Here is a 23,540-nt window from a genome sequence, read left to right as displayed (position 1 = left end):
TTGTATCAAAGCTAGGTCAACTCAGCCTCGCTTTTATTCAAAGGCCTGGTAACTGAATACAGAACAGTATAAAATGGTCTAATGACATTTCAACCTCGTTTCCAGGGTCCTCTCTCTTCCTTGGAAGAGAGAGGACCCTGGGAACGAGGTTGATGACATATCGGCTTCATCTTGTTGCTGTTATCAAATGTATTTTTTTAGTCTGATTAAAATAATTCTATATATAGACCGAATGCATAAATGGCGGCCAAAAAAATATTCTTTTGCTTATGTGCTAATTAGCCTCACTAGCCTCATTTGCATGGACAAAATACAAAAGAAATGTTGCTTGAGGGCGAGGCTAGTGAGTCTCATTAGCACATAAACAAAGAATACATTTTTGGCCGCGATTTATGCATTCGGTCAATATAAGTGCAGAAAAATGCAAAATATACCACTCATTGAGTGGAAAGTAAAGCACGATAGTAAAGTCGATTCTGTTTCGACTATTGTGGAAGTCATGCAGGGTAGCCTTTTTTTCCCTCGTATCATGGTTAACAGTTCTTACACCTTAACACAGAAAAATGTCAAAGAGATGATGGACGTCAATGGCATCAGAGTTCTTGTGGATCTTTTAACTTTGGCACATCTTCACACCACAAGGGCTGTTGTGCCTTTTCAGGTATGATTTGTGATTAAACTGTTAAGTGTATCATTGAATCTGTGTCTAGGCCTTCTCTGGTCTCTCTTCCCTTCACAGAGCTGTGAGTAGAGCGGTTACCAAAAGAGATGTTCATATCCCATTCTCTCAACGTGTTCTAGCCTGCAAGCAGGCTCTTCTGTTGAAAATGACGCGAAGTCGAATTGTAAGGGCATGGTGACTAGTTTCCAGCCCCTATACTTTGACCACGCCATTTTCAACAGAAGATAAATGTGCACCAGCGATCTAAAACTACACAAAGTAGTCAGGTTCTTGTGAGTTTCTTATAGCCCAGTGTTAGTGCATCTAGACTAGTAATCGATAGGTCACAAGTCCGACTACTGCTAAGGAGCACTCTTATTTTTCCCAATATCCCTTTTAATCTATCGAGAGAAGACATTTCCTTCAACATTTCTTCGAAACCCTTCCTTTTTTTTCCGAGAAAGGGGGGGGGGGGGGGCTTTCTTTGGGAGGGGGGATAGGGTTGGCACTGTTGTTAGAGCCCTCACCCTCCATCAGTAAGGTCCTGGGCCTTGTTCCGTAAGTTTTCGAGCCTTTTCCTTCCATCTGTTTCTTAAGAACTGAGAGGTTTTCACAATCATACCCCACAATCCTTTTGCTTTCTCTTCTAGCCTATCAAGTGATAAAGTAATAAACTACAGAAAAAGAAGAAAAACAAGCAATCGACAGTTCTTAAATGGCTTTTTTGGTTTTCTCTTGTCGTCAATAATTAATATGTGATTTTCTTTGCTTTAATTTCACTGCAGTCTGCTTTGATTTGCTCTCTTCCCAATTAGAATAAACTCTGTGCGCCGTTAAAGATCTTCCACAAACTATTCGAGAAGAGCAGTTCATGGATTTCCTGGTGTTGTGCACAGGGGCCCGTTTCTCGAAAATCCCAATAACTTTTCAGGCCCGAAAAGCCATTTACAAAACTACCATCCGCTTACTTTGATATGCTGGTACTTTTAGTATGTTTTCATGATACAGAGGAAATTATGGCACCCAAAAAGTTGCAGGGCATCATTCACTTCCCTCAGTGATTATAAATTGCGTAACAAGCAGTCTGGCCATGGCCAGAGTCCCTCAAACAGAATTGTAAACTGGTACTGAACTAATATATTTATATATTTTTAAATTAGTAGAGCTCTTGTTCCCTGCTATGTAAGTTGTATTTCATTTTCTTGATCTTTGAAGAGCAATTTGTTGGAGGCTTCACCAGAGATGATGCAACGTGACACTGAAAAGGAGTGGTACTATGGTAACAAGGAGAAAGAGAGACTGGGGCCATTTAGCTTCAAAGAGGTGGATAGTTATAATCACATGTTTGCGATAATGTTTCTTTTATTTAAATTGTAATATTTATGTAGGAAATTGTATGATCTCGGTTACAATTTGAAGTTGAGAGATATTCTTCATGTTTAAAGCTTCTCAAAATTAGGCAATTCCAAGTTAAGAATAGGCCATTTCCGAATTCATGTCTGCCTCCTCTTCAGAGCGAGTCTAAGTGCAAAGTTTTTCTTGCAAAAGTTAGTTTCTATTCATATTTAAAGTAGAATTAATTACCATCACAAAAACGTCGCACTCAGACTCGCTTTGAAGAGGAGGCAGACATGAACTCAGAAATGGCCTTTTTTCAAAAGAAAACGTGTATCTTACAATCCAAAAATTGTACCTGAAAAGCATGTGATTTATTGTATATAATACAGTCAACAAATTTGTTTAATGGATTCTCGAGGAGGAATTTATGTACATAGACTGTGGTCAGCTGTGAAAACCTTTCATTGAGCTATGAAAACTCTTCATCCAGGTTTGAATATTTCCACGTTTTGTGCCCTTTTTAAAGGTTTGTTTTAGGTTTTGAACATCGTTTTTTAATAGAAAACTATTATCAGTTATTTTGCTTTGATTTTTCCGCAACTTTTTGTTCGCTTGTGGTTTCCATGGTGACTCCAGACCACGATCTAAGGAAAAGCTGTCCTGCTCTCATCCAATGACGATCAAGTAATTTTGTTGAGTGTATTGCAAAAATTAGAAGAGGTCAACTGGGTTGCCTGCTAATTAATTTGTTTGGCGTTTATGTGAATAGATGAGAAAATCAGGCACAGAGTTTTTCACGTGACCAGGACGCGAAAAAATCACATAATGTCTCTTTGTTCATTCGAAAGTCGCAGAGTTTGCTGCGTACGGTAACTATGAGAAAAGCTTTCAGAAGTTGTTGCGCTGACGTCGGGCAAAACTATTAGAATAACAAAAAAAATTGGAAACAGAAAACATAAGTTTCCTCCTTCCCTGCAATCATTAAGCATCCCTTTGACAGGGACAAAACGTTCGTACCAGTATGTCAGGCTAGCCACGAGAATGTGGATCATTGTATCCTTGGCAAGAACTATGTTTGATAATTTTCTATAGATGAAGGAAATGGCAGCAGAAGGGACTCTGCGACCGGAAACGAAGTGTTGGGCCCAAGGAATGGATGGCTGGAGAGCACTCCAGACCATACCACAGCTCAAATGGTATCTACTGGCCACAGGGATTGCTGTTATGAATGAGACAGATCTGGCTGTGCTGATACTGAATATGCTCATTAAGATCTGTGAATTTTACCCTAACAGGTAATTTTTGAAAACTTTGTTTGGGATAAAATAAGAAACAAAGTCTTATTCGTGGAGACGTCTGCACAGGTCTGCAGTCATATTCAATCACAGGAATTAAATTGGCGTTCCACCTGAGACTCTACACACTGCCATTTTTTAATATGTATTTGCCCTCTGGGCATCCCAATTGAAACAATAGAAATCAAAATTGCCGCCGTATCGGTAAAAAGGTCTATTGACACCACATGAAAGATAACATTGAGACTGGCCATCTGTCCAAGTTTGATGCTTTTAGGTTGAACAGAGACCAAGTTACGGCTTTAAAACATGGTTAACAATTGATACAAATGTCTCTAATTTTGAGGCTGCGTCCCCCAAAACCATATTAAGTCTTAAGAAATCTTATCAAGTTTGGGACAACTGGAAAATCCTGTCATGGATCTACTATTTGGAAATAAGTGAGGTGAAAATCGCATTGTTTGCCTATTTTTATGAGTATTACAGAAATCGTAAAAAATTTTACGACTTTATATGGTTTTGGGGGACGCGGCCTCAAAGTATGGAATTTAAACCATCTTTTGAAGTCCGTAACTTGGTCTCTGTTCAACCTAAAGGCATCAACCTTGGACAGATTGCCAATCTCAACCTTGTCAAATTTAAAATCTCATCCCAGTTCCCTGCGCAATTCCGAAATGGTCTATATTCCCTGCTCTCCCATTCTGTCTAGCTTTTCTCATCACAATAATTGCCAGTGACAACAAGAGGCTACAGGCGTCCTTGTGGTATCGATAAAAGCCGATGGTTTCGGTCTTTAGCCACCTCTCCTTCAAGCCCCAATATGAAAATGCCTATTCTCCCAACTGCTGATAAATTGAAAGTGTTTGCAAATCGGGAAATTTAATCGCAAAGTTTAAGGCCTTGTGAAATGAAAACCTTCAGAGTTTTTGTGAAAATAGGAACCATTTTCCCCTAAGGTGGGGAGAAAAATTTCATGGTTGCCTTATGGAAAGCAAAAGAGTATGCAGTTGCTGAAAAAAGTGTTGATGTATTCACATAAAAATGGTAAGAGAAAGTTGATCTTAAGTGATTAAGTGATCACTTTCTTCATTCTCAAGACCTGTGTGTTTCATTAAACGATGAGGTTGTAGAGAGAAATTACATCTTAGTAACTTTTAGCAGTCATAGCTTCATTGATCAGAGGAAAGTCGAAACGTACGTGTGATTGATACAGCTGTAATAAGTTTACCTTTACGGCTCAATTCCATTTAAGTAGTTTCTTTCGTTTCCAGAGATTCAGATGGTGCTATTGTAAGACCTCTTCCAAGAGCAAAGAGGATGTTGTCAGAAGCCACGTGTTTACCACACCTAGTCCAGGTATGTCATCATGAAGGTGGGCAGTTTTCACTAGATCATGCTTTATCGTGTTCTAGCTTTTTCTGCCGTTCAGATTGTCTGTGTTATAGAAGTTTTGAAGTTTTTATTTCAACAGTAGACTCTTTGCACAAGAAGGAGAAGTATAATGCACAGCTAAAGATCTTTGAAGAAAACAACTGTCTCCAAAACTGGCCTTAAAGTGCATCTATTTTAGGAGAAGTTAAAAACATCACCAAGATGTGTTAATTATGGTGACACGCAGATGTGTATTTCAACTATACATGAAATAGCGTGTTTCTCGACACACCTTTAGGTGTGCTGTTTTGAGGGACAGGTACAAATCACACTCCAGGTCACAGGTCATTGTTTTACCATTGCAGAAACAACCCTAACCGTTTACGAATGCTAACATTAGGCCTACTTTGGCCTAAGAAATGAGTTTCGAGGATTCTTTCTGTATTGGAAAAACAGTGATCTGTAACCTGTGTTTTGTACCTGCGGTGTTTTGAGGACAGGTAGAGGTGTGGATCAAAATATAAACAAGTATGCTGTTAATTTTGCAGCTTCTGTTGACATTTGACCCTATCATAGTTGAGAAAGTCGCCGTTCTCCTTTTGGACATGATGGTGGTAAGCGAATACAGACAACTTGTAAGCTGATGGCTGCGACATAACTTCATTTAGTCAGTAAGGCCTGTGAGGCATCACACCAACCGTACACAATAGTTACCAAAACTCCAAGCAAGAATTAAGGATCTTCTTCGTTGTATAACACTAAATTCGTTGTATAGCATGATGTACAAAGCGTTAACTTAGGCCACAATTAACATTATATGACCGGTATATTTCTTGGTAATTTATTTGCTGTTTTTAGGTCAAAACTGGGTAAAAATCTAAGTGAGTACTTAAGCTCACACCTACAACATTCCCGTCAACCCGCTGAGAAGATATGAAATGTGTTTATGGCACAAGAGCTATTCGTATTTAATTTCTGAAGACATCGTCTCCAAACTGGCCAGTTTTTTCAAGTTTCAATCCATTTTTATCCTCTCCATCCTTGGCTGCAAACGGCAAAGAATAGCTTCAGTGCACTTCAATGGTTATGGGTAACAAAACTACAGCAATATTTTTTCGTCGTCATCGATGCAAAGACGTCTTTTAGTGTTTGAAGTTTGACTGAAATAGCGTGACACTGCGCCTTTAAAAGGGGCTAGGTCACGCAATTTTAGGCAATTTCAGCACTGATCGAATGGTCATAGAATTAACTAAAATATCAAAATAACTGTTCAAAACTATAGAAGAACTCTAACAAAACACAGGGAAGCCGAGAAGGGACATGGATGGACAAAACTGGAGAGGATTGAAATGGATTGAATTTGGGTAAATTTGAAAAACGTCGGCCCACCTTTTTTCAAATTTATATCAGTCTATGTCAAAATGTCATTTACACAGCTGGAAAATCATTCTCAGTTGTTATGTGGCCGTGATTTTGCAAATGAAAGACTCTTGCTCTGCCAATTTGACGTTTAGAGCTCATAATTAACAAAATTAAAGAAAATTACCTAAAATAGCGTGACCTAGCCCCTTTAAGAGAGACTATTGCCTCTCCTTTGTGCAATAACATCTCTGAAAGGGTGACAGTTGTTTGCCTTTATTTCCAGGACAATCCTATTCTACCACGGCTGTATCTCACTGGTGTGTTCTTCTTTATCATGATGTATACAGGCTCAAACGTTCTGCCAATTGGAAGGTATTGCAATCGGCAAAAGCTGTTTCATTAACGATTGTGCGAGGTTTATAGAACTGTTGTCGATTCTGTGTGGGGGTAAACTGTGATTACTTAGGTTTCACATTTCATTTTTCAGTTTCTGGTTTAGAATAGCCCTTATCGGAGTTATCAGTGGTTTTGCCACATAAACGAGGCTAAGGGGTCATTTTGTATCAAATTGACCCTTAAGCCTCTTTTGCATGTAGTTTTAAACAAAACAAAAAAAGTGCGTGCAGGCTCAACTCCCGTGAGGTCTATTGACCGCTGACCGTGTTTGTACAGTTGGCTTAGCACCATGCGGGAAGTCGGGGGTTCCAAATCCCACAGGATCAACTCTCAGGTTCTTGAAATAACGTCCTTTGTAATAACATCTGGACTTCAGTCTTTCATGACAGAAACATCTGGGAAGAACGCACTCATTTTTCGCAAAGAGAGGGCACATCATATAATCGAGCCACAAGATCAGCACAGCTGAGACCCTCCTACACCGCGCAATTAAACTCCCAAGTACACCGCAAGGGAAAAATACCGAAATCAATCACGTCTTTGATGCTCTACGAGCCAACAACTATCCCTCCTTTGTTATTTCCAATATCTTAAAGCAGAAATTTTCCAAACCACCCACACATGCCATCCCTTCACCTGAAGAATTGGTTGGCATGTTTTTTAAATGGTTTGCGCCTCAAGAGAACCCCAACGGTTTTGCTGTCCTTCCTTTTATCAATGGTGTTACGCAACCCCTAACAAGAATTCTTCGAAGACATGATATCCGAGTTGTAAATAAGCCCCTCAAGACTTTACAACAAGAATTCCTTTCTCCTAAATTCAGACCAGCTATTGAACACCAACCCAACGTGGTTTATAAAATACCCTGTGCCGATTGTGATTGGTGTTATATAGGTGAAACTGGCCGTTGCTTTGAAACCCGCAAGAAAGAACACGTTAGGAATGTAAAAACATGTGCCAATGGGTCAAACATTGCGAAACATGCGTGGTCTTTCGGTCATCGCATTGATTTCAGTCATTCTCGAGTTATCGACAAAGGCCCTTTTCGTGTTAGGAAAACTCTAGAGGCCTGGCACACCTCTTCTACAAAGCATGCTGACAATAACCTTAAGCCGATTCCTAATCAGTATAAAATTCTTTTTAAACAATAGCCACCATTTTTCATACCCTTACTCTGTTCTTTTTATCATTTTTATCTCGCCTTTTCCGTATATATTTCACTAATTTACATTCAACGTTTTATCCGTGGAAGGCTGTAGATCGACAGCCGAAAGCTTATATTCTTTTTCAAAATTTTTAGCCAGAGAACGTTTTTTATTGTATTTTAATATGCCTAATCCTGGCTGCGCTTCAATTTTTAAGAGTATTTCCACTTGCCAATTTTCAGATTTCTCCAGGAAGTGCACGTTAAGCAAGCCTTCAGGGCTGAAGAGGTACGTCGGGACATGTTTTCTCTGTGTATAGCCAGGAGCCTACAATTCCAATATCTGTACTTGGAGTGATCTTAAATTGTGTAATTTCAAGTCGTTTTGCAGAGGATGGAACTGAAGAATATTCAGGACTTTAATTATATCTATGACGGCGATGTCGACAAAAACGTCACCTCAAAATGTAACTTTGCAATATCTGTCTTTGGCGATTATTCCATCTCGTTTATGTCGTACAATATGAACCAAGTAGCCTAAAAATAAATTGTGTAAGAACAGGTCAGAGCAAAAATAGAGAAAGAGAGGTTCACATTGGCCGATTTTTTTCACTAGAGACGTATGATACGTCTGGGCGACTTTTGAGCAATTTCATTTAATGTGTCTTGTAGTTCGTCATTTAATTAGTCCTGTATAAAGACTGGCGAGAGACGCATTATACCATCTGGACGAACTAAATCGTTTAGTGCGTCTTTGAAGATGCAAACAAATAGACTAAATCGTTTAGTGCGTTTTTGAAGACGCACTAATGATTTAGATCGTCCAGGGCCCGGTTGTTTGAAAGCCAATTAGCGCTAATCCCAGATTAAAAATTAACCCAAGGAGTTTATTTCTCTACTCCCAAATGTTGTACAACGCTGATATTTGGCAAACTTTTACCTTAGACAAAGTCAAGCTTGAAAACCAAAAAATAACCAAAAGAAGGTTTCACCCAAAAGTTCAAAAAGCAAACCAAAGTTTACGCTAATCCTGGATTAAATTAAGTTAATCGGCTTTCGAACAACCAGGCCCAGATGTATTATACGTCTCTAGTATAAAAACCGCCATTTTTACAGTCAGGTTGTCATTAAAACCTCAAATTTGGCGATCTCACGTTGTTGTTGTTGTTGTTGTTTTTGTTGTTGTTGTTGTGCAGAGTAACTCAAAAATATGCACTAAAATGCGTGCTGCCCGTGCAGCACTCAGTATTAGTTTCCTTTTTTAACCAATGATATTGTTGTTCTGTGGCATTGTCGTTTCTGTAGCCATCATAGTTGCGTACATTCCTTATTAAAATGCATGCCGCGCGTACAGGATATCTTTTTTACGAAAACTGAGATGGAATTGGAGGTTATGTGGAGGACGTGGGAAGCTGACGATAAAGATTCCATTTTCTCTTTGAATTTCCGCATCATTTATTCCTAAAAAGTTGGTACATCCTTTCTAAGCCAAACAGTTTGGATTAATCGGGAAATGATAAGAATAATGCAATTTGATAGCTTCAGATGAACTTCTGTATGCCGACTTTGCTGAACAGCGCACGACAACAAGTTAAAATTGAAACCATTTCTGCAACATTTTGTTGGCATTCTCTTTCAAACAGCATTATGAAATAACTAAATTTGAGGTTGATTGGGGAACGTAAGCATGCAAAGGTGAATTTCAATTTTTTTCTTGTACAGTTTCAAGCCGTTCTTTCCAAGTCATTCCTGAATTGTTGTTTACAATTTACATTCAAAGCAACTTTTAAAGATCTCAAAGCGATTAGAGTATCGCAAAGATGTACTTGAAGGTAATGTTGTCCGATCTCGACTTGTATGTGAAAAGCAGTTTTAATAAATCGTCCATATTTCTTCACAGAGCCAACAATCTGATTTGTTCCAAAGGAGCATTCTTAGTCCAATTTTACCCGAAGCCATGGTCTGTTACCTGGAAAATCATGGTAAGGCGGCGTATTTTATCCTCGCTCCATGTTTTGCCTTTTTCATTCAATGCAGTTGTTGAGTGTTGTATCGGTTTCATTGGTGCAGGTCACGAGAAGTTTGCACAAATCTTCTTGGGAGAATTTGACACACCAGAAGCGATTTGGAACAGCGAGATGAGGTACATGATTATTTTGGTTATTTAAGGGAACTGCCACTCCTTGAAGCTTCACGTTGAGGAAATGATACAGACAATCAAATTTGTTGGAAAACTTTCTCAGAAGGTGTTGGTATCAAAAAATTGAATTTTTCAAATGGCATATTTTCACTTTCAATTTTGTTACCAAACAGAGCTTATCGCTGATCTTCAATATTATAAAGGCCAGGGCAAGCAGCTTCAACATCCATTCGATGTTGTTGAACAGCGATGATGAAAAACCGTTTGCCCTTTCTTTCAACCGTGTTGAAACATGTTGGATGGAAGTTGAATCGATGCTGAAGTCGTTTGCTCACACCAGCAGTCAAAATCGTTCAACATCGTTCAGCAAAGTCGAACGGATGGTGAGGCAAACCCGTTTGCGCAGGCCTTAAGGTATAAATACAACGAACACCGCCGATCTGTGGAAGGGGCCGAATTATTGAGTGACTGCCCCGCCAGCTACAGTTAAACGTTTTGATGAAATTCCTTTCCCACGGTGTGAGCAACAGCCAGCTTTTTGCCGTCAAGGTGTACCGGAACAACCGCAACAGTGGAAAGATTCGTTTCCAAAATCATGAGTCCCGGGGAAATGGATAAAAGTGTTCTTGTCCAGCGAAGAGGTTGCAACTGCAACCATGGACTCGCTGTTACTTCGAGTGCAAGGAATGTTCCCTAACCTGAAAAGAAGCGTCGAACACAACACCTCTCAAGAATTTTAAAATCAAACATGTTTGATGTTTTTGGCCTCGCGAGACAAATTTCTCACCGTGTGCGGCCATCGTGAGAATCGAGCTAAGCTTGGTTTGATCAAGCATCCAATAAAAATATATGGCATACGCACGTGACTCCAGCGGTTCAAGATGGTGTCAAACGAAGAAATTCCGACGTTACTGAAGTCATGTGAGAACGCGATTCTCACAATGGCCGCACACAATGAGGAATTTGCCTCGGGAGGCAAAAAATATCAAACATGTTAGATTTTTTTCCTCATGGCCTCACGAGGCGAATTTCTCTCCAAAAATTCCCCGAACACGGTGAGGAAACGGCTGAGCAAACCGCCTCGCGAGGCACTTTGCTCAGCTCTTTCCTCAAGTGTGCAGCGGGCTTAATAAGCGAAAGTGGATGGGGCAGTGACTCAGTAATTCTGGCCCATTCCACATATCTGTAGTTTTCGTAGTACTAATTTGACAACGGTTACCTTATAGTTATTTTGGTGAATACCTCAGTCTGTAAAAAGTCCTTAGTAAATGGAGTTTCTCGCAATTTGCCTTGTTGGTCTAGGGGATATCTGTATGATTCGATGAATCTTTCCTTCTTTCTTCAAACTTAATGATAACTTTATGAGAAGAGCAAACGTCATGTGAGCTGAAGCAAAACGGAAATTTTAGGGTTTCGAACCCACCACCCTGTTGTTGATTCGGTGCTGTACAGTTAGTTATTTTTTTAGTCAAAGATGGTATTTATTTTGATTCGAACTTTTACCTTTGTTTTCGTTGTTTGCTTATAGGCGAATGATGATCGAAAAGATTGCCTCTCACTTAGGAGACTTTACACCCAGACTTCAAAGTAACACTAGAGCTCTTTATCAGGTTAGAGATTCAACCTTTTATTATATGAACGGGAATGTCTTACCAGGAACTAAAATAATCGTAGGATCAATACAACCACCACATCCTGGAAATGAGTGGCATATTTTTTTGTATGTAACACGAGTGGTCATATTGAGCAACAATGTCATGATTGCCAACTTTTTTTGTTTGTAGTAATACCCACTATTATTTTCTGCTTTTCAATCTCTACCATGTATATTTATTGTCCATATAATAAATATTGTTATCATTCGATAGATGTTTTCCTTCCTTTTCATTGGCCGAGAGCCCATCACGTGACCTGCAAATAACTGTCTACAAATAAGTGTTTTGCTGCAAATAATATTCTGCTCATTCGTAATTGAAACCATGCTCTTGTGTGAAAATGGCAGTTCGCTTTCCTGAGCATTCAGGAAAGCATTCAGGGAATTGTGAAAAATAAAGTTAACTCAGTCATTGAATGATAAAATAATTATTAAACTCGGTTATCGCAAAATATCGTGATTTGTCAGTGTCCCGCAGATCAATTATTTGCCGAAGCCGAAGGCTGAGGCAAATAATTGATCTGCGGGACACTGACAAATCACGATATTTTGCTCAACTTCGTCCAATAATTGTTAATTATTCAACACATTGTGATCATAGCCCGCTCAATATTTGTTGTGAGTACTCAACCTATATCCTGCGATATACCTAATTTTGTGTGTCACGGAGAAAAATGATAGTTTTTCCAGTTTTTTCTTTCAATGTAGAAAATTGTGCTTTGTCATCAATGTTTTGAATAATAAAACAATAATTATCCTGCTCAATCTTCCGGAATATCGCCCGATTTTAGCCAACTCGAGCCACGGCCTCGTCCTCTAAGTATCAGGCGATATTCCGCGCGATTTCGCAGGACGATTGTTAAATGTAATGCACTACTACTCTATAATGCTTCAAATCCTGTAAACTGGGTTTGAAGCGTTACAGAGTATTACATTTCAAGGCAAATGTGTTGTTTTATGTATTCTTCACAGTACTGTCCAATCCCAGCAATATCATACCCTCAGCTAGAAAACGAATTGTTTTGCAACATATTTTACTTGCGACATTTGTGCGACACAGACAAGTTTCCTGACTGGCCAATCAGAGAACCGGTACGTAATTATTAGTCTAACATAGAAATGTAAATTTTGCAATTTTGATTGGTTGAAAAAGTATCTGACCAAATGTGATTGGCTAGCAAGCGTTTTCACACGCTTAGCGCGGCTGCCTGCATTGGTTTGTACTATGATTGGCTAATTTGTCTACGTTTGTTGTGATTGGTCGAAGAATTTCTTCTGTTTTGGTTTTATGGATTTCAGTGGGCTTCGTAGCACTAATTTATTCCACACTGTGCTGTGCTTGGTTATTCAAAAGCAGGTTAAACCTTTTAATTTTGAGGGGTTTAATTTGTTAGGTTGTGTGAAAGAAATTCGTCAATAGTTAATGAAAAGTTTGTTTTGCCATGTCTTAATTTCTGTGGCATTGCAAGTCTGGCTCGTGCTGGTATGAGCATATGCACACAAAAACTTGTGCACTTCATAGCACGTGCGCACCGCGCTAGTATCGAGTACATGATCACATTAACCGAGTGTGTTGCTGGCAAAACCAGTTTCCGCCAGTTTTTTTTTTTGGTTTGCACTCAACTACTGTGTTGTATTTTTTTTAGGTGAAATTACTAAAGGACATATTAGAGGCGTGGAAGAAAGAAGTTGAAAAGAAGCCATCAAACTTAACTCTAGATGAGGCCTATGACATCCTTAAAGTTAGAAAAGACGCTTCAGGGTAAGAACTGTTCAAATGTAGCTTCCGTGAAAGACCGTAGTTGCAAACAATACACGAATTTGGTCACTTCCTACTTAAATAGTCGCGATAGTTAGTGGTAAATGGTCAAACCAAACCACCTTGAACAGCATAATAAACGGCACCACAAAGTACTGCTCATTAGCTTTCACTTGAATGGTCACACTTCACGGGATTTCACCTAGAGACTTGACAGATAGAATCACCTTGTACAGCATCATACACCACAGGAAAGAACCACTTAGCTTTCATTTGAATGAAATTAACTATTGTAGGATAATTTGAAGTGCTGTTTTCTACCCGCGTAAACCATGTTAGTGTTAGCCCTACTAATGGAATCTGGCCCACAAAAGGACAGAAAACTCTGACCAGGGTGGGAATTGAACCCACAACCTTCGGGTTAGATTACCGCCACTTTGTGCTAATCTGGTTATAAGATAATTCGCCCATTTTGGTACATTGTGCATAGGATGGAAGAGTAGTCGTAAAATACTAAGCCATACGTGAAGTGACTTCCCTTTGGCGGTATCAACCTTATTAGAGAGATTTACCATTGCATTTTAGCTGTTGTTTCTTGAACACCCAACTAGTATTACGTACTTGCTTTGCAACTGAACGTTGTGTTCTTCGTTTTGAAAAGAAACTGATCTTTCTTTTCCTACATCGCTTTAATGTTAGAGTTGCGGATGAAGCCAAAGTGAGAAAGGCTTATTTCAGAATGGCGCAGAAATACCATCCGGATAAGAACCCAGACGGAAGGGTAAGTGCAATGATATTGTTCTGTGTAGTTGCCCTGTGATGGGCCAATATAGTGATCAATATTGTTAAACCTGGTTGACACCTGCTATGGCAACGCAAAGGCAGACATAAAGACAATCAGAAGGGAATATTCGGGTGAACTTCCGTAACTCAAATGCTGGCGCCAAAGCAAGAGAGAGAGAGAGAGAGAATTCGACCTATCGCACTTGCATTCACGCCTGCGTATTCGCAATTCTGAGCGCAAGGTAACAATACCAGTTCAGTGCCACCTCAGTTGAAGTTAACAACAAGGTGGCGTCAGCTGCGCTGCCATTTTGAAGAGTGACTCCAACTGCACCTGTGCATCTTATCTTCCTTCCTTTTACGATCTACTTTTGAACGTTGCTTTCGAGTTTCATGTGAAACCTGGGTTCATCTGCCGTATTCGGCCAATAACAGAAACCTAGAACACAAACCCTCGAAATTTCTGCTTGTACATCCACATGTACATCTGGCAATAACACTTAATGAAAGGGAAGCAATTTTTTTACCCCAAGTTTTTATAATCTCGCAATCTGCCTCTGCTCGCGTCAACTTTCTCTTATTGCGATAGCCAATCAGAAACGCTCATTTTGAGAACTAAACCAATCAAATTGCGACAATGCTTGCTCTTTCTTTGTGTCACGATCTTGGCCACTCTCTGAAACAGAGATTTTTTTTGACTTTGAATATTTTAGTAAAAAACAAATCCAATGTGGTTCAGCTTTGCCTCCGCCTCGTTAGACAACGCTATACCACATTCAATTTGTTAGATCGCTTTCCAGCTGGGATCCTTTTAGTACTAAGGTCATCCCCACATGTGAACACTTGTGTACACTTTATAGAGCAATGGAAATGATGTGATTCTGTTCTCAACTTCCTTGATGGTTTTAAATGTTTGTTTAATTGTAGGACATGTTTGAGAAGGTGAACAAGGCTTACGAGTTCCTGTGCTCCAAAGATTCGCGAAAAGTCCAGGGTCCCGACCCACACAACATTGTACTTATTCTTAAAGCTCAGTCCATTCTCTTCAAGCGATACAAGGAAGGTATGAGAAAAGAAAGTTAACCCAACGACAACAGCAACAGTTTCAAATGTTTCTTCAAAATAGGCAGTAAATACTTTGCACAATCATCTACCGTCTCCTTTTAGTTGTACAACAGGGAGTTTACGAAGCGATGACGGTCACGGAAACCACAACACCAGAAAACAACAATTGCATTGGTTGAAAGAGGGAAAATGATCGTACTGCATGTATGGCATGCATTTCGGTACAGTGTCTCATTATGCGACAAAGCAACAACGTGAAAAGACGAGTCCTTGGTGTTTTGCTGATTTTACGGAAAAAATTGCATTATAATGCGTGCCGCCCGTGCAGTGCAGTACGATTACTTTATTATTTAACCAATTCCCAAATTTCACATTACGTGGCCAAATTTGTGCCTAAACTAATCCTTTAATGTCTTGTGAAGACTAAAGGATTATTTTTGTTTCGGTGAAAAGATGTGAGTTGAAACCGGCAATTAGATTGTTTTCGTGGGGTTGCCATTGTCTTGCTGTCGTCGTGGTCGTCTTAAACTTTAAAACCTTTAAAACTCTCCTTTATGCCTAGTAGCTTCGAATTGAGCATGAAATGGGCGAAATATTTGTGTCTCATTGTTGTTGAATTCTAGCATCCATATTTTCTTTATATGATTCGTCTACTCTTGTAGAGCTGCAGCCATACAAGTATGCAGGTTATCCTATGTTGATAAAGACCATCAGGATGGAAACAGAAGATGGCAGCGTGTTCTCCAAAGATGCCCCTCTGTTAGCCGCTGCCAGTGAACTGGCTTTTCACACCATCAACTGCTCTGCGCTTAATGCAGAAGAACTCCGCAGAGAAAGCGGGATGGAGGTACGGAGTCACGAGATACGAAGGAAATCCCGCAAGTTCCTATCGCTTCCATTCTTGCCTCCCAATGCACTTATTTTCCAGAATTGCAGGCAATCATAAAAAGGACAAAAGAAAGAAGCCACCCTCACACTTAGCTGGCCAATTTAAGCAGTTGTTTGTAAAAAAAAAAATTGTACCAAGAACAACGAAAAAAACAACAGATCATGCCAAGGAAAAGCAAATATATGCGGACAGGGGAATAAGCAACAATAGTTTGACGGAGAAGGAATGGGTAATATTTTTGGGGTAGTGGGTGGGGAGGTTGAAGTTCCTCTCTTGGGGGGGGGTACGAGTTTCACAAGGAATGGATGGCAAATTGCTTGCCTGGCCTATAACAAGGCACCTTGGAATACACCAATGTTCCGTTGCCAGAGCGTTTGGTTCGACATACCAACACAAGGCATAAAAACCTAAGGGAAAATGCACCTATCAATGCCAAGCCTGAAGCCCTAGGTTGTTGTTTAGGGATGGGGGAATGGGCTATCGACTGGTAGTTGACTTAACGAGCCTTCCCCTTGGGGTGGATTTTGACACATAATCTTTGCTTTGCCTCAGGGTGGAACAATTTGACACGGCCGTCATCTACCAAGATGACGGCAACCTTTTGGCGGGTATTTGAGATTTAGTAGGTTCTGAGGGGTATGGAAGTTGACGCTGGCTTCCATTAAAATATCAAGTTCCCCACATTTATATACCTGACTGTGACGAATCAGTTCTAGTCACAACTGTCTTTCTATCGAAAAAGGATCTCTTTGAGAGGCTGATTGTTTTTTTGTGTTGTTTCTTGTAGGCGTTACAAGAAGCATACAGTCGCTGCTTAGCTGAAGTAAGTGCGTTTACGGAGCCGGGTGGTGTACCAGTTCAGGTGAGATTCGTTTTGTTTCAATTTCACTGGGGAGTGAATGCTCTCACGACAGGGCATAGGTGATTTATGGGCAGGAATGATTTTGGAAAGAGTGCAGTAGGCCTTTTCCAAGTTCATGTCTTGTCTCCTCTTTAAAGTGAGTCTAAGTGCGAAGTTTTTCTTATGGAAAGTTCATAAGTGAAGTAGAACTAATTACCATCACATTATACCGCGCACCGGTGGCTCGTTGGTTGAGCATCGGGCTGTCATGCGGGAGGTCGTGAGTTCGACTCCGGCCGGACCAACACTCAGGGTCTTAAAATAACTGAGGAGAATGTGCTGCCTTTGTAATTACATCTGCAAATGGTTAGACTTTCAAGTCTTCTCGGATAAGGACTGTAAACCGGAGGTCCCGTCTCATAACCCTTGTTGGAAATTAAATAGTATGGGACGTTAAAGAACCCACTCACTATTCGATAAGAGTAGGGGACGTAGTCCCCGGTGTTGTGGTCTGACCTTATCTGGACAGGAGCATCTTTCACTTCCTAAAATAAAATTGTAAACTGTGTAATAAGCAGTCTGGCTAAAGTCCCCCGAAACACATTGTAAATTAGTCCTGAAAAGCCCCGAGGGGAGAGACTAATAGGTTCACTCACTCACTCACTCACTCACAAAAACTTTGCACTAATAGACTCGCATTGAAGAGGAGGCAGACATGAACTCCGGAAATTTCCTATAATTTTTATGAGAACTTTCACAACATCACGTGTGGCCATAAATCACGAAATGCATGCTCGATTTCATACAATTTTATATTTACTATATACTCAACGAAACTACTCCATCGCTGTTTCCATAGCAACTTCCGTATTGCACTTTATAACCTCTATTGCATTCTATGATCTATTTATGCATTTGTCATTGACCAATCAGAAATGTGATATTCTGTTGAGTACATAAAAAATGAAGTTACTTAGGGTATAAAATATTCTTTTGGAACATTTGGCCTAAGTGGCCATTTTTACGACACTTAAAACAAGTGTAGAATATATGTAATGTAATATATTCGAACTACAGGATGAACATAAAGTGAACGTTAAGCAGGTGCAAGCAACTCTGAAAACAACCAGGCTTGAACAGGGTTCGAAGTTGATTCGTGCTGCATGAGAGGTGGCTCTGTGATGGTCGTTCTAACTTTCATTTCAATGGAAGATCTGTTTTATAGGCGTGCAAGGACCAATGATAGCTTCTTGCTACTTTGTTTACAGGTCACGAAGTGCCCTGTTAACAATAACTCGCACCACAGGGGCCAGTTTCTTGGCATTTCCAAAAAACTTTTGGAGCCCGAGAATCCATTTGTAGAACTGCCATCCGCTTGTTTTAAAAAGCTGATTTATTATTACTTTTTTAAGGCAACTGAAAGCAAAACGATGGTGAAAACCAGATACAGATGGAATTCGATACAGATGGAATTGTGACACCCGAAATGTTTTGGATTTTCCGAAATTAAGCCCCAGGACCCTAATAAACACATACCATGAATCTTTTTTTGCAACTGTATTGAACAAGTAGGCAACTCTCTAGTCCGTGACATCATTGCGCATCATTCTTGTTTTCCAGGTTTTAGTTCACATCACAAGATGCTATACTGTCGCTGCTCAGTTCGAAGAATGCCGCGAGAAGATCACGGAAATGCCAGATATCATCAAAGACCTCTGTCGCGTTCTCTATCACAAGGTAAAATTTATTTTAAATTTGAATTCTTGTTAGAAAAAGGGAAAGCCACTTTGCTGTTATGTGCTCAGTAACCTGTTCTTTAAATGAAAGCGAGGCTAGGGTTGACCTTTGTCGATAAGTGGGCTAACTTAGGACTTTTAAATTGTGGCAGGAAGTATCTTCAACTCTGGCCGAACCCACCATCGGGGTCTTATAATAGACTTTACGGTCTACGATGGAGGCAAAAACGTCACCACAAAATAGACTGTCTTTCGCGATAAATCCATCTTGTTCACGTCGCACAATGTGGGCAAATTATCCTAAAAGTAAATTGGGTACGGGCGGTTTCAGGTTAAAATAGAGAACGAAAGTTTTGCATTAGTATGCTCACATTGTCGTCAAAACCTCAACTTTGGTGATTTCATGTTGTTGTTATGCGGAGTACCACTAAATTTATTTCTAAAATGCGTGCCGCACGTGCAGCACGATTATTTTTCCTCTTTAAACCAATGATATTATTGTTTTGTGGCGTTCTCTATGGCGTAGCCATCATCGTTTCTTAAACTTCCTAATAACTGAGAGGAAATTGGTTTCGACAACCTGAACTCAGGTTATCTTCAGAGTCAAGTGATTTGTGTAACGTCAGTAGATACTGTAAAACATGTGGTCATGGATGTCGCTGGTCAACGTATTCGTAATGTCAGTTGAGCCTAGATGTATAAGCAAATACGTTCACCAATGACATCTACGACCAGAGTTCTTATAATATCTACAGACGTTACACAAATCATTTGACTCTGAAGGTGACTTCCACTCGGGTTGTCGAAAGGTTAGTCAATGTCATCTTAAAGAGTCCTTCTCAGGACTACAATCACCCGGACGATCATACTTTACTTAATTATTAATGAGTTAATGACAAACTTGTTCTTTGAACTTGATTAATTAGGAAGGGGACTGTTGAAATAAATGTGTATATTTTAAGTGCAGGTTGATGAGGTTCATCTATACCCCCGCACTTTTATATACATTTATTTCATCCATCGAGTCCTTTCACGAGAACACATTAACCTAACAAATTAACCTGCTCCCAACTGAGTGGCTTCATAGCTCAGTCGGTAGAGCATTTCACTGGCTTCGCAGAGGTCTTGGGTTCGAATCCTGTTGGAGCCACCTGGGTTTTTCAGGTGTCTATAAAGAAACAATTTCTTAAATTATCCAGTTTAGTGCGAGAATCACTTCTCTCTTTCAAGCAGGCTGTTGTAAACATTCTCACAAACAGTTTTTTGGTCTCCTTTTCATCGCAGAATCTTCCAGCTTTGTGTTCAGTGGCGGCCGAGTGTGTTAGTGCGTTTTGTGTCGACTTCTGGCTTCAAACGCAGCTCTTGCAGGTACATTAGTGAAGCGGGCTTAGCGTAGTGGGTATCGTTCGCGGACTGCACTCCAGTGCTCTGGGTTCGTATCCCGGCTTGTGCGCTCTAAAGTTCACTCAGCTTTCCATCCATTTGTGGTGGGTAAAATGAGTACCAGTATTACTGGGGACAAGTTGTGCATGCAATGGCATTGGAGTGGCGCCCACCCCTCCCTGCCATAAGTTGCAACAGATGTCATACGTTACAGTAGAAGTTAATGAAAAAGGAGCCTTCGGGTTGCCTTCGACTTCGGTCAGCCTCTTGTCTTGTTATTGTGAAATAGCATCTTGCAAATTGGATTGAAATCACCACGATAAGATGGACGGTTTCTCTTGGGAACCCTACATTAATTTTAAGGCCTTGAGGCAAACGGAAGCATCATATGACAATACTTTTAATTAAGCAAATTTCAGAACACCGTCATTATTTTATCTTCTGTCCTTGCAGGCTGGAGTTTTGTGGCATCTGCTCCTGTTTTTGTTCAATTATGACTACACGCTGGATGAAGGCGGTGTAGAGAAAAGCGCCGAGACAAATCAACAGGTTTGTGTCAAATAGCTGGCATGCTTTTAGCGACCGAGCATTTCTTTTGAAAGCAACAAAATATTAATTTTTAAGAGAAGACAAATTTGGCACTTTTTACAAAGCTATAAGGCAATAAACGCAAGATTAAAGATTAAACAGGCGTGTCTGCTTCGCTTTGCTTTGCTTCTGTCCAACTACAACTAAAAACTGGATGAAAGCGGTGTAGGGAAAAGTGCCGGGACAAATACGACACAAGGTCGGTGTCAAACTGCTGTTTGACAGATTATCGAGCAGGCATATGTAATCATTTACGTATGTTAAAAATATATTGGGTTCAATAATATTGGACTAAAAATGTGAAATTGGTCTTCTTAAAAGTCTCGAAGCGTTCTTCAGATTGTACAAACACACGGCTTGACTAGATGAAAGACAAGGTTGTCAAAATCACTCAAACAAACTGAAGAGTGTAGTATAAAATGAATTGACGGTTGTCCCTCCAACGATACAAACTAGGTTGCCGCCTGAAAGAGTCTCCGTGCAAGCAATGATTAGATTAGACAAATTTGACATCGATTCGCTCTGGTTGCCACCTGAAAAAGTTTCCAATTATCAGCCAAATAATTAAATTTCAGCTCTGTTTGAATGAACGAAAAGTCGGTCAACTTTGTGGAATTTTTAAGAACCACTCTAACAAGAATTTTTTTATGCCTTCACTCAAACCATTCACAAAGGCAAATCTCCATGATTTGAAACTATGCCATTTCCTTGTTTTTTATTCTTTCAAGCCCTTTGTGCTCTTCACTTGTCAAATATCATCAAGTCTTTTCCAAACTAAAACAATAATTTATTACAATTAAAGAAAATTCAATGATGTTCTAACCTCAGTGATCCCGTTTATCGCTATTTTGTCATTTGCTTTAAAGATGTTCAAAATTTTCATGATGGCCGATGATAGTTTTCTCAATTTAATTACCCACATAATAATTAACGAAAGTTGATGATTGGTATCTTTACACGGCAGAGCCTGGTACAAGAACCTTGTGCATGCGCGTTTAGATGACTAAGCTAAACCATTGTTGACTATTGTCTTATCTATAAACAACTTTATCTGGCCTATGTGAGTCATCATGCGCAGCTCACCACAGCTCACTAAGGCTTTATGATCTGACTTGGCTAATGTTCTGATTTTTCCGTGTGTTCTTTTCAGGAAATAGCTAACAATCTTGCTCGCCTGAGTGTTGATGCACTGGCTAGACTTGGTGGATATTTAAGTATGTGAATGGTTCACTTGTTTTTGTTTGATCGCTTACCTCCTTCAAGGATAATTAACAATTATTCCATGAGCGCACGTTGGATGTGAGATTGTAAACATCCAATGTGGCGTGAAGCATTGAGTTGGCTATAACCAGTCTCGTGAGTGGAATAGTAGGCTGATTTAGCAACAGAACGGGAACGTCAGTGGCGACGTCGCGCGCAGCAAAACTACCAATGAGAATTTAGAATAGAGAAGAAAGGAGTCGAAGTCTATTCTATTCTGAATTCTCATTGGTGTTTTTTCTGCGCGCGCCGTCGCCACTGACGTTCCCGTTCTGTTGCTAAATCAGCCTTGTCTTGAACCCGGGATCTCCGGATCTCAAGGCAGGCGTCCCAACCACTGGGCCGCACTGCCTCCTGTTGATACAATACAATTAAGGTAAAGTCACAATAATTCTCAATCTTGCCAAATACATGATACCTTTCTTCTCCCTCCCCCCTATGCAATGTTGTTTTCTGCCTAATTTACGTTTTTTGTGCTTACGCTGGCGTTGCTGGTGAATACCAGGCTTTCATCGCCGTAATTTTATGTTTTTCTGTAAAATCTTTGATATTCAGCCGACGAGAATGCGACCCCTGAAAACCCAGCTATTAGGAAGTCTCTTTCAAGTCTGCTGACACCGTACATTGCAAAGCAACTCAGCAATGATTCGCCAAAAGAGGTTTGTGACGCTTTTTTACCGTAAGAGATGACACCACTTTTTACATGCTTGCGTGAAACTACGAGTGCCCTCTTCTAAGATTATTTTGCTGAGTGTGACATATTGCTTTTGGCCAGAGAAGAGATGTACTTTTTTGGATGTTGAGTTGAAGGGGTTTACTGTTGTCTTCTTATTCTTCAATATATTTTTTGTCAACTTTCTCGAAGCAGGATGCCTTTGTTGCAAACCAAGTATTGGCAGAATTTCTCGTGTGATAGACCCTCCCAGAAGTAATTAGTTTGTAAATTCTCCTCACAGTTTCAATGAAATGTCAGTCAGATGGGTATTGAGAATGAAGATTATTATCAGCTTAAGAGGTGTGATCTTGTTATAACACCAAATTCTCATGACTACCCAAAAGAGAAATCTATGGTATTAGTTAAGAGAATGAACATTTAGCTGCCATTTTTCTTTTGCTGAAACAAATACTTTAAATTGTTTTGACGTGGGTCAAACCAGTTTGAGCAATTTCAAATGGCTGTCTTTTTTGGTTCTATAAGCCTTCTAGCACTTCTTTCTAAATATCTTATGATTTCTACAGATCTTAAAGTTATTAAACAGCAATACAGAGAATCCTTATCTGATATGGGATAACGCTACGAGAGCTGAATTGAACGAATTCCTGGAGACCGAACAACTCCGCAAAATCAAAACGGTAAATATTAGAATAGAATCTAGTAAGTGCCGAGACCAATGTCTGCCCCGTTGTTCCTCTTCGAATTTGGTACACCCTACGACACGCTCCAAACTGAGCTTTCTCTCTGACCACACCAACTTTATTCTCATCTTTCCGTTTGTTTTGAGACGTCCACGAGGCTTAGAGTTACAGACATTTTAAGCTCAGGGTGTTTTCTAGAGTTCTAGAAAGGGCCCAGGGCATTTCATGACTCCATTTTGAGGGACCAAACAGTTTTTCTCTCCTGCATCGTACATGTGTTACTAATAGTTAAAGACCGGCTACACGTATACATGGCGTCTAGTGAATTATACCTTTGACCATGGGTAAAGGTGCTCCCAACCTTTTTTTTCTTTTTCTGAAGTCGTATTTCACCGCCTTGAAACAGCTATTTGAGATTAATTCCTTGCAATTTTGCATCTAGCAGGCTGCACATGTTGACAAAAGTTGTCAAAATTGGAGGTCGTTTGACCTAAGGCCGAGCTAGTGGGAGTAATGGGC

At 39.9% G+C, this 23,540-nt stretch overlaps 1 protein-coding gene across 1 annotated transcript in view; it reads left to right on the top strand.

Annotated features, from left to right (window-relative positions):
- The window catches only part of LOC137984320 (dnaJ homolog subfamily C member 13-like), a 79,084-nt gene that overhangs the window by 36,168 nt on the left and 19,376 nt on the right, over window positions 1-23,540 (top strand). The window contains exons 36-57 of the mRNA XM_068831474.1: window positions 560-661; window positions 1,877-1,984; window positions 3,092-3,294; window positions 4,566-4,650; window positions 5,214-5,279; window positions 6,311-6,399; window positions 7,811-7,856; window positions 9,468-9,549; window positions 9,638-9,710; window positions 11,236-11,317; window positions 12,334-12,453; window positions 13,008-13,123; window positions 13,820-13,901; window positions 14,831-14,966; window positions 15,631-15,815; window positions 16,645-16,719; window positions 18,319-18,435; window positions 19,719-19,802; window positions 20,271-20,366; window positions 21,556-21,619; window positions 22,221-22,324; window positions 22,905-23,018. Coding sequence (XP_068687575.1) covers window positions 560-661; window positions 1,877-1,984; window positions 3,092-3,294; window positions 4,566-4,650; window positions 5,214-5,279; window positions 6,311-6,399; window positions 7,811-7,856; window positions 9,468-9,549; window positions 9,638-9,710; window positions 11,236-11,317; window positions 12,334-12,453; window positions 13,008-13,123; window positions 13,820-13,901; window positions 14,831-14,966; window positions 15,631-15,815; window positions 16,645-16,719; window positions 18,319-18,435; window positions 19,719-19,802; window positions 20,271-20,366; window positions 21,556-21,619; window positions 22,221-22,324; window positions 22,905-23,018 — 2,229 coding nt within the window. The remainder of the gene's footprint in view (window positions 1-559; window positions 662-1,876; window positions 1,985-3,091; window positions 3,295-4,565; window positions 4,651-5,213; window positions 5,280-6,310; window positions 6,400-7,810; window positions 7,857-9,467; window positions 9,550-9,637; window positions 9,711-11,235; window positions 11,318-12,333; window positions 12,454-13,007; window positions 13,124-13,819; window positions 13,902-14,830; window positions 14,967-15,630; window positions 15,816-16,644; window positions 16,720-18,318; window positions 18,436-19,718; window positions 19,803-20,270; window positions 20,367-21,555; window positions 21,620-22,220; window positions 22,325-22,904; window positions 23,019-23,540) is intronic.

Source organism: Montipora foliosa, chromosome 14, assembly GCF_036669935.1.
Source record: "Montipora foliosa isolate CH-2021 chromosome 14, ASM3666993v2, whole genome shotgun sequence".
NCBI lineage: Eukaryota > Metazoa > Cnidaria > Anthozoa > Scleractinia > Acroporidae > Montipora > Montipora foliosa.
The sequence above is the reverse complement of the archived record's forward strand: the minus strand, read 5'-3'. Positions and strand labels throughout refer to the sequence as shown.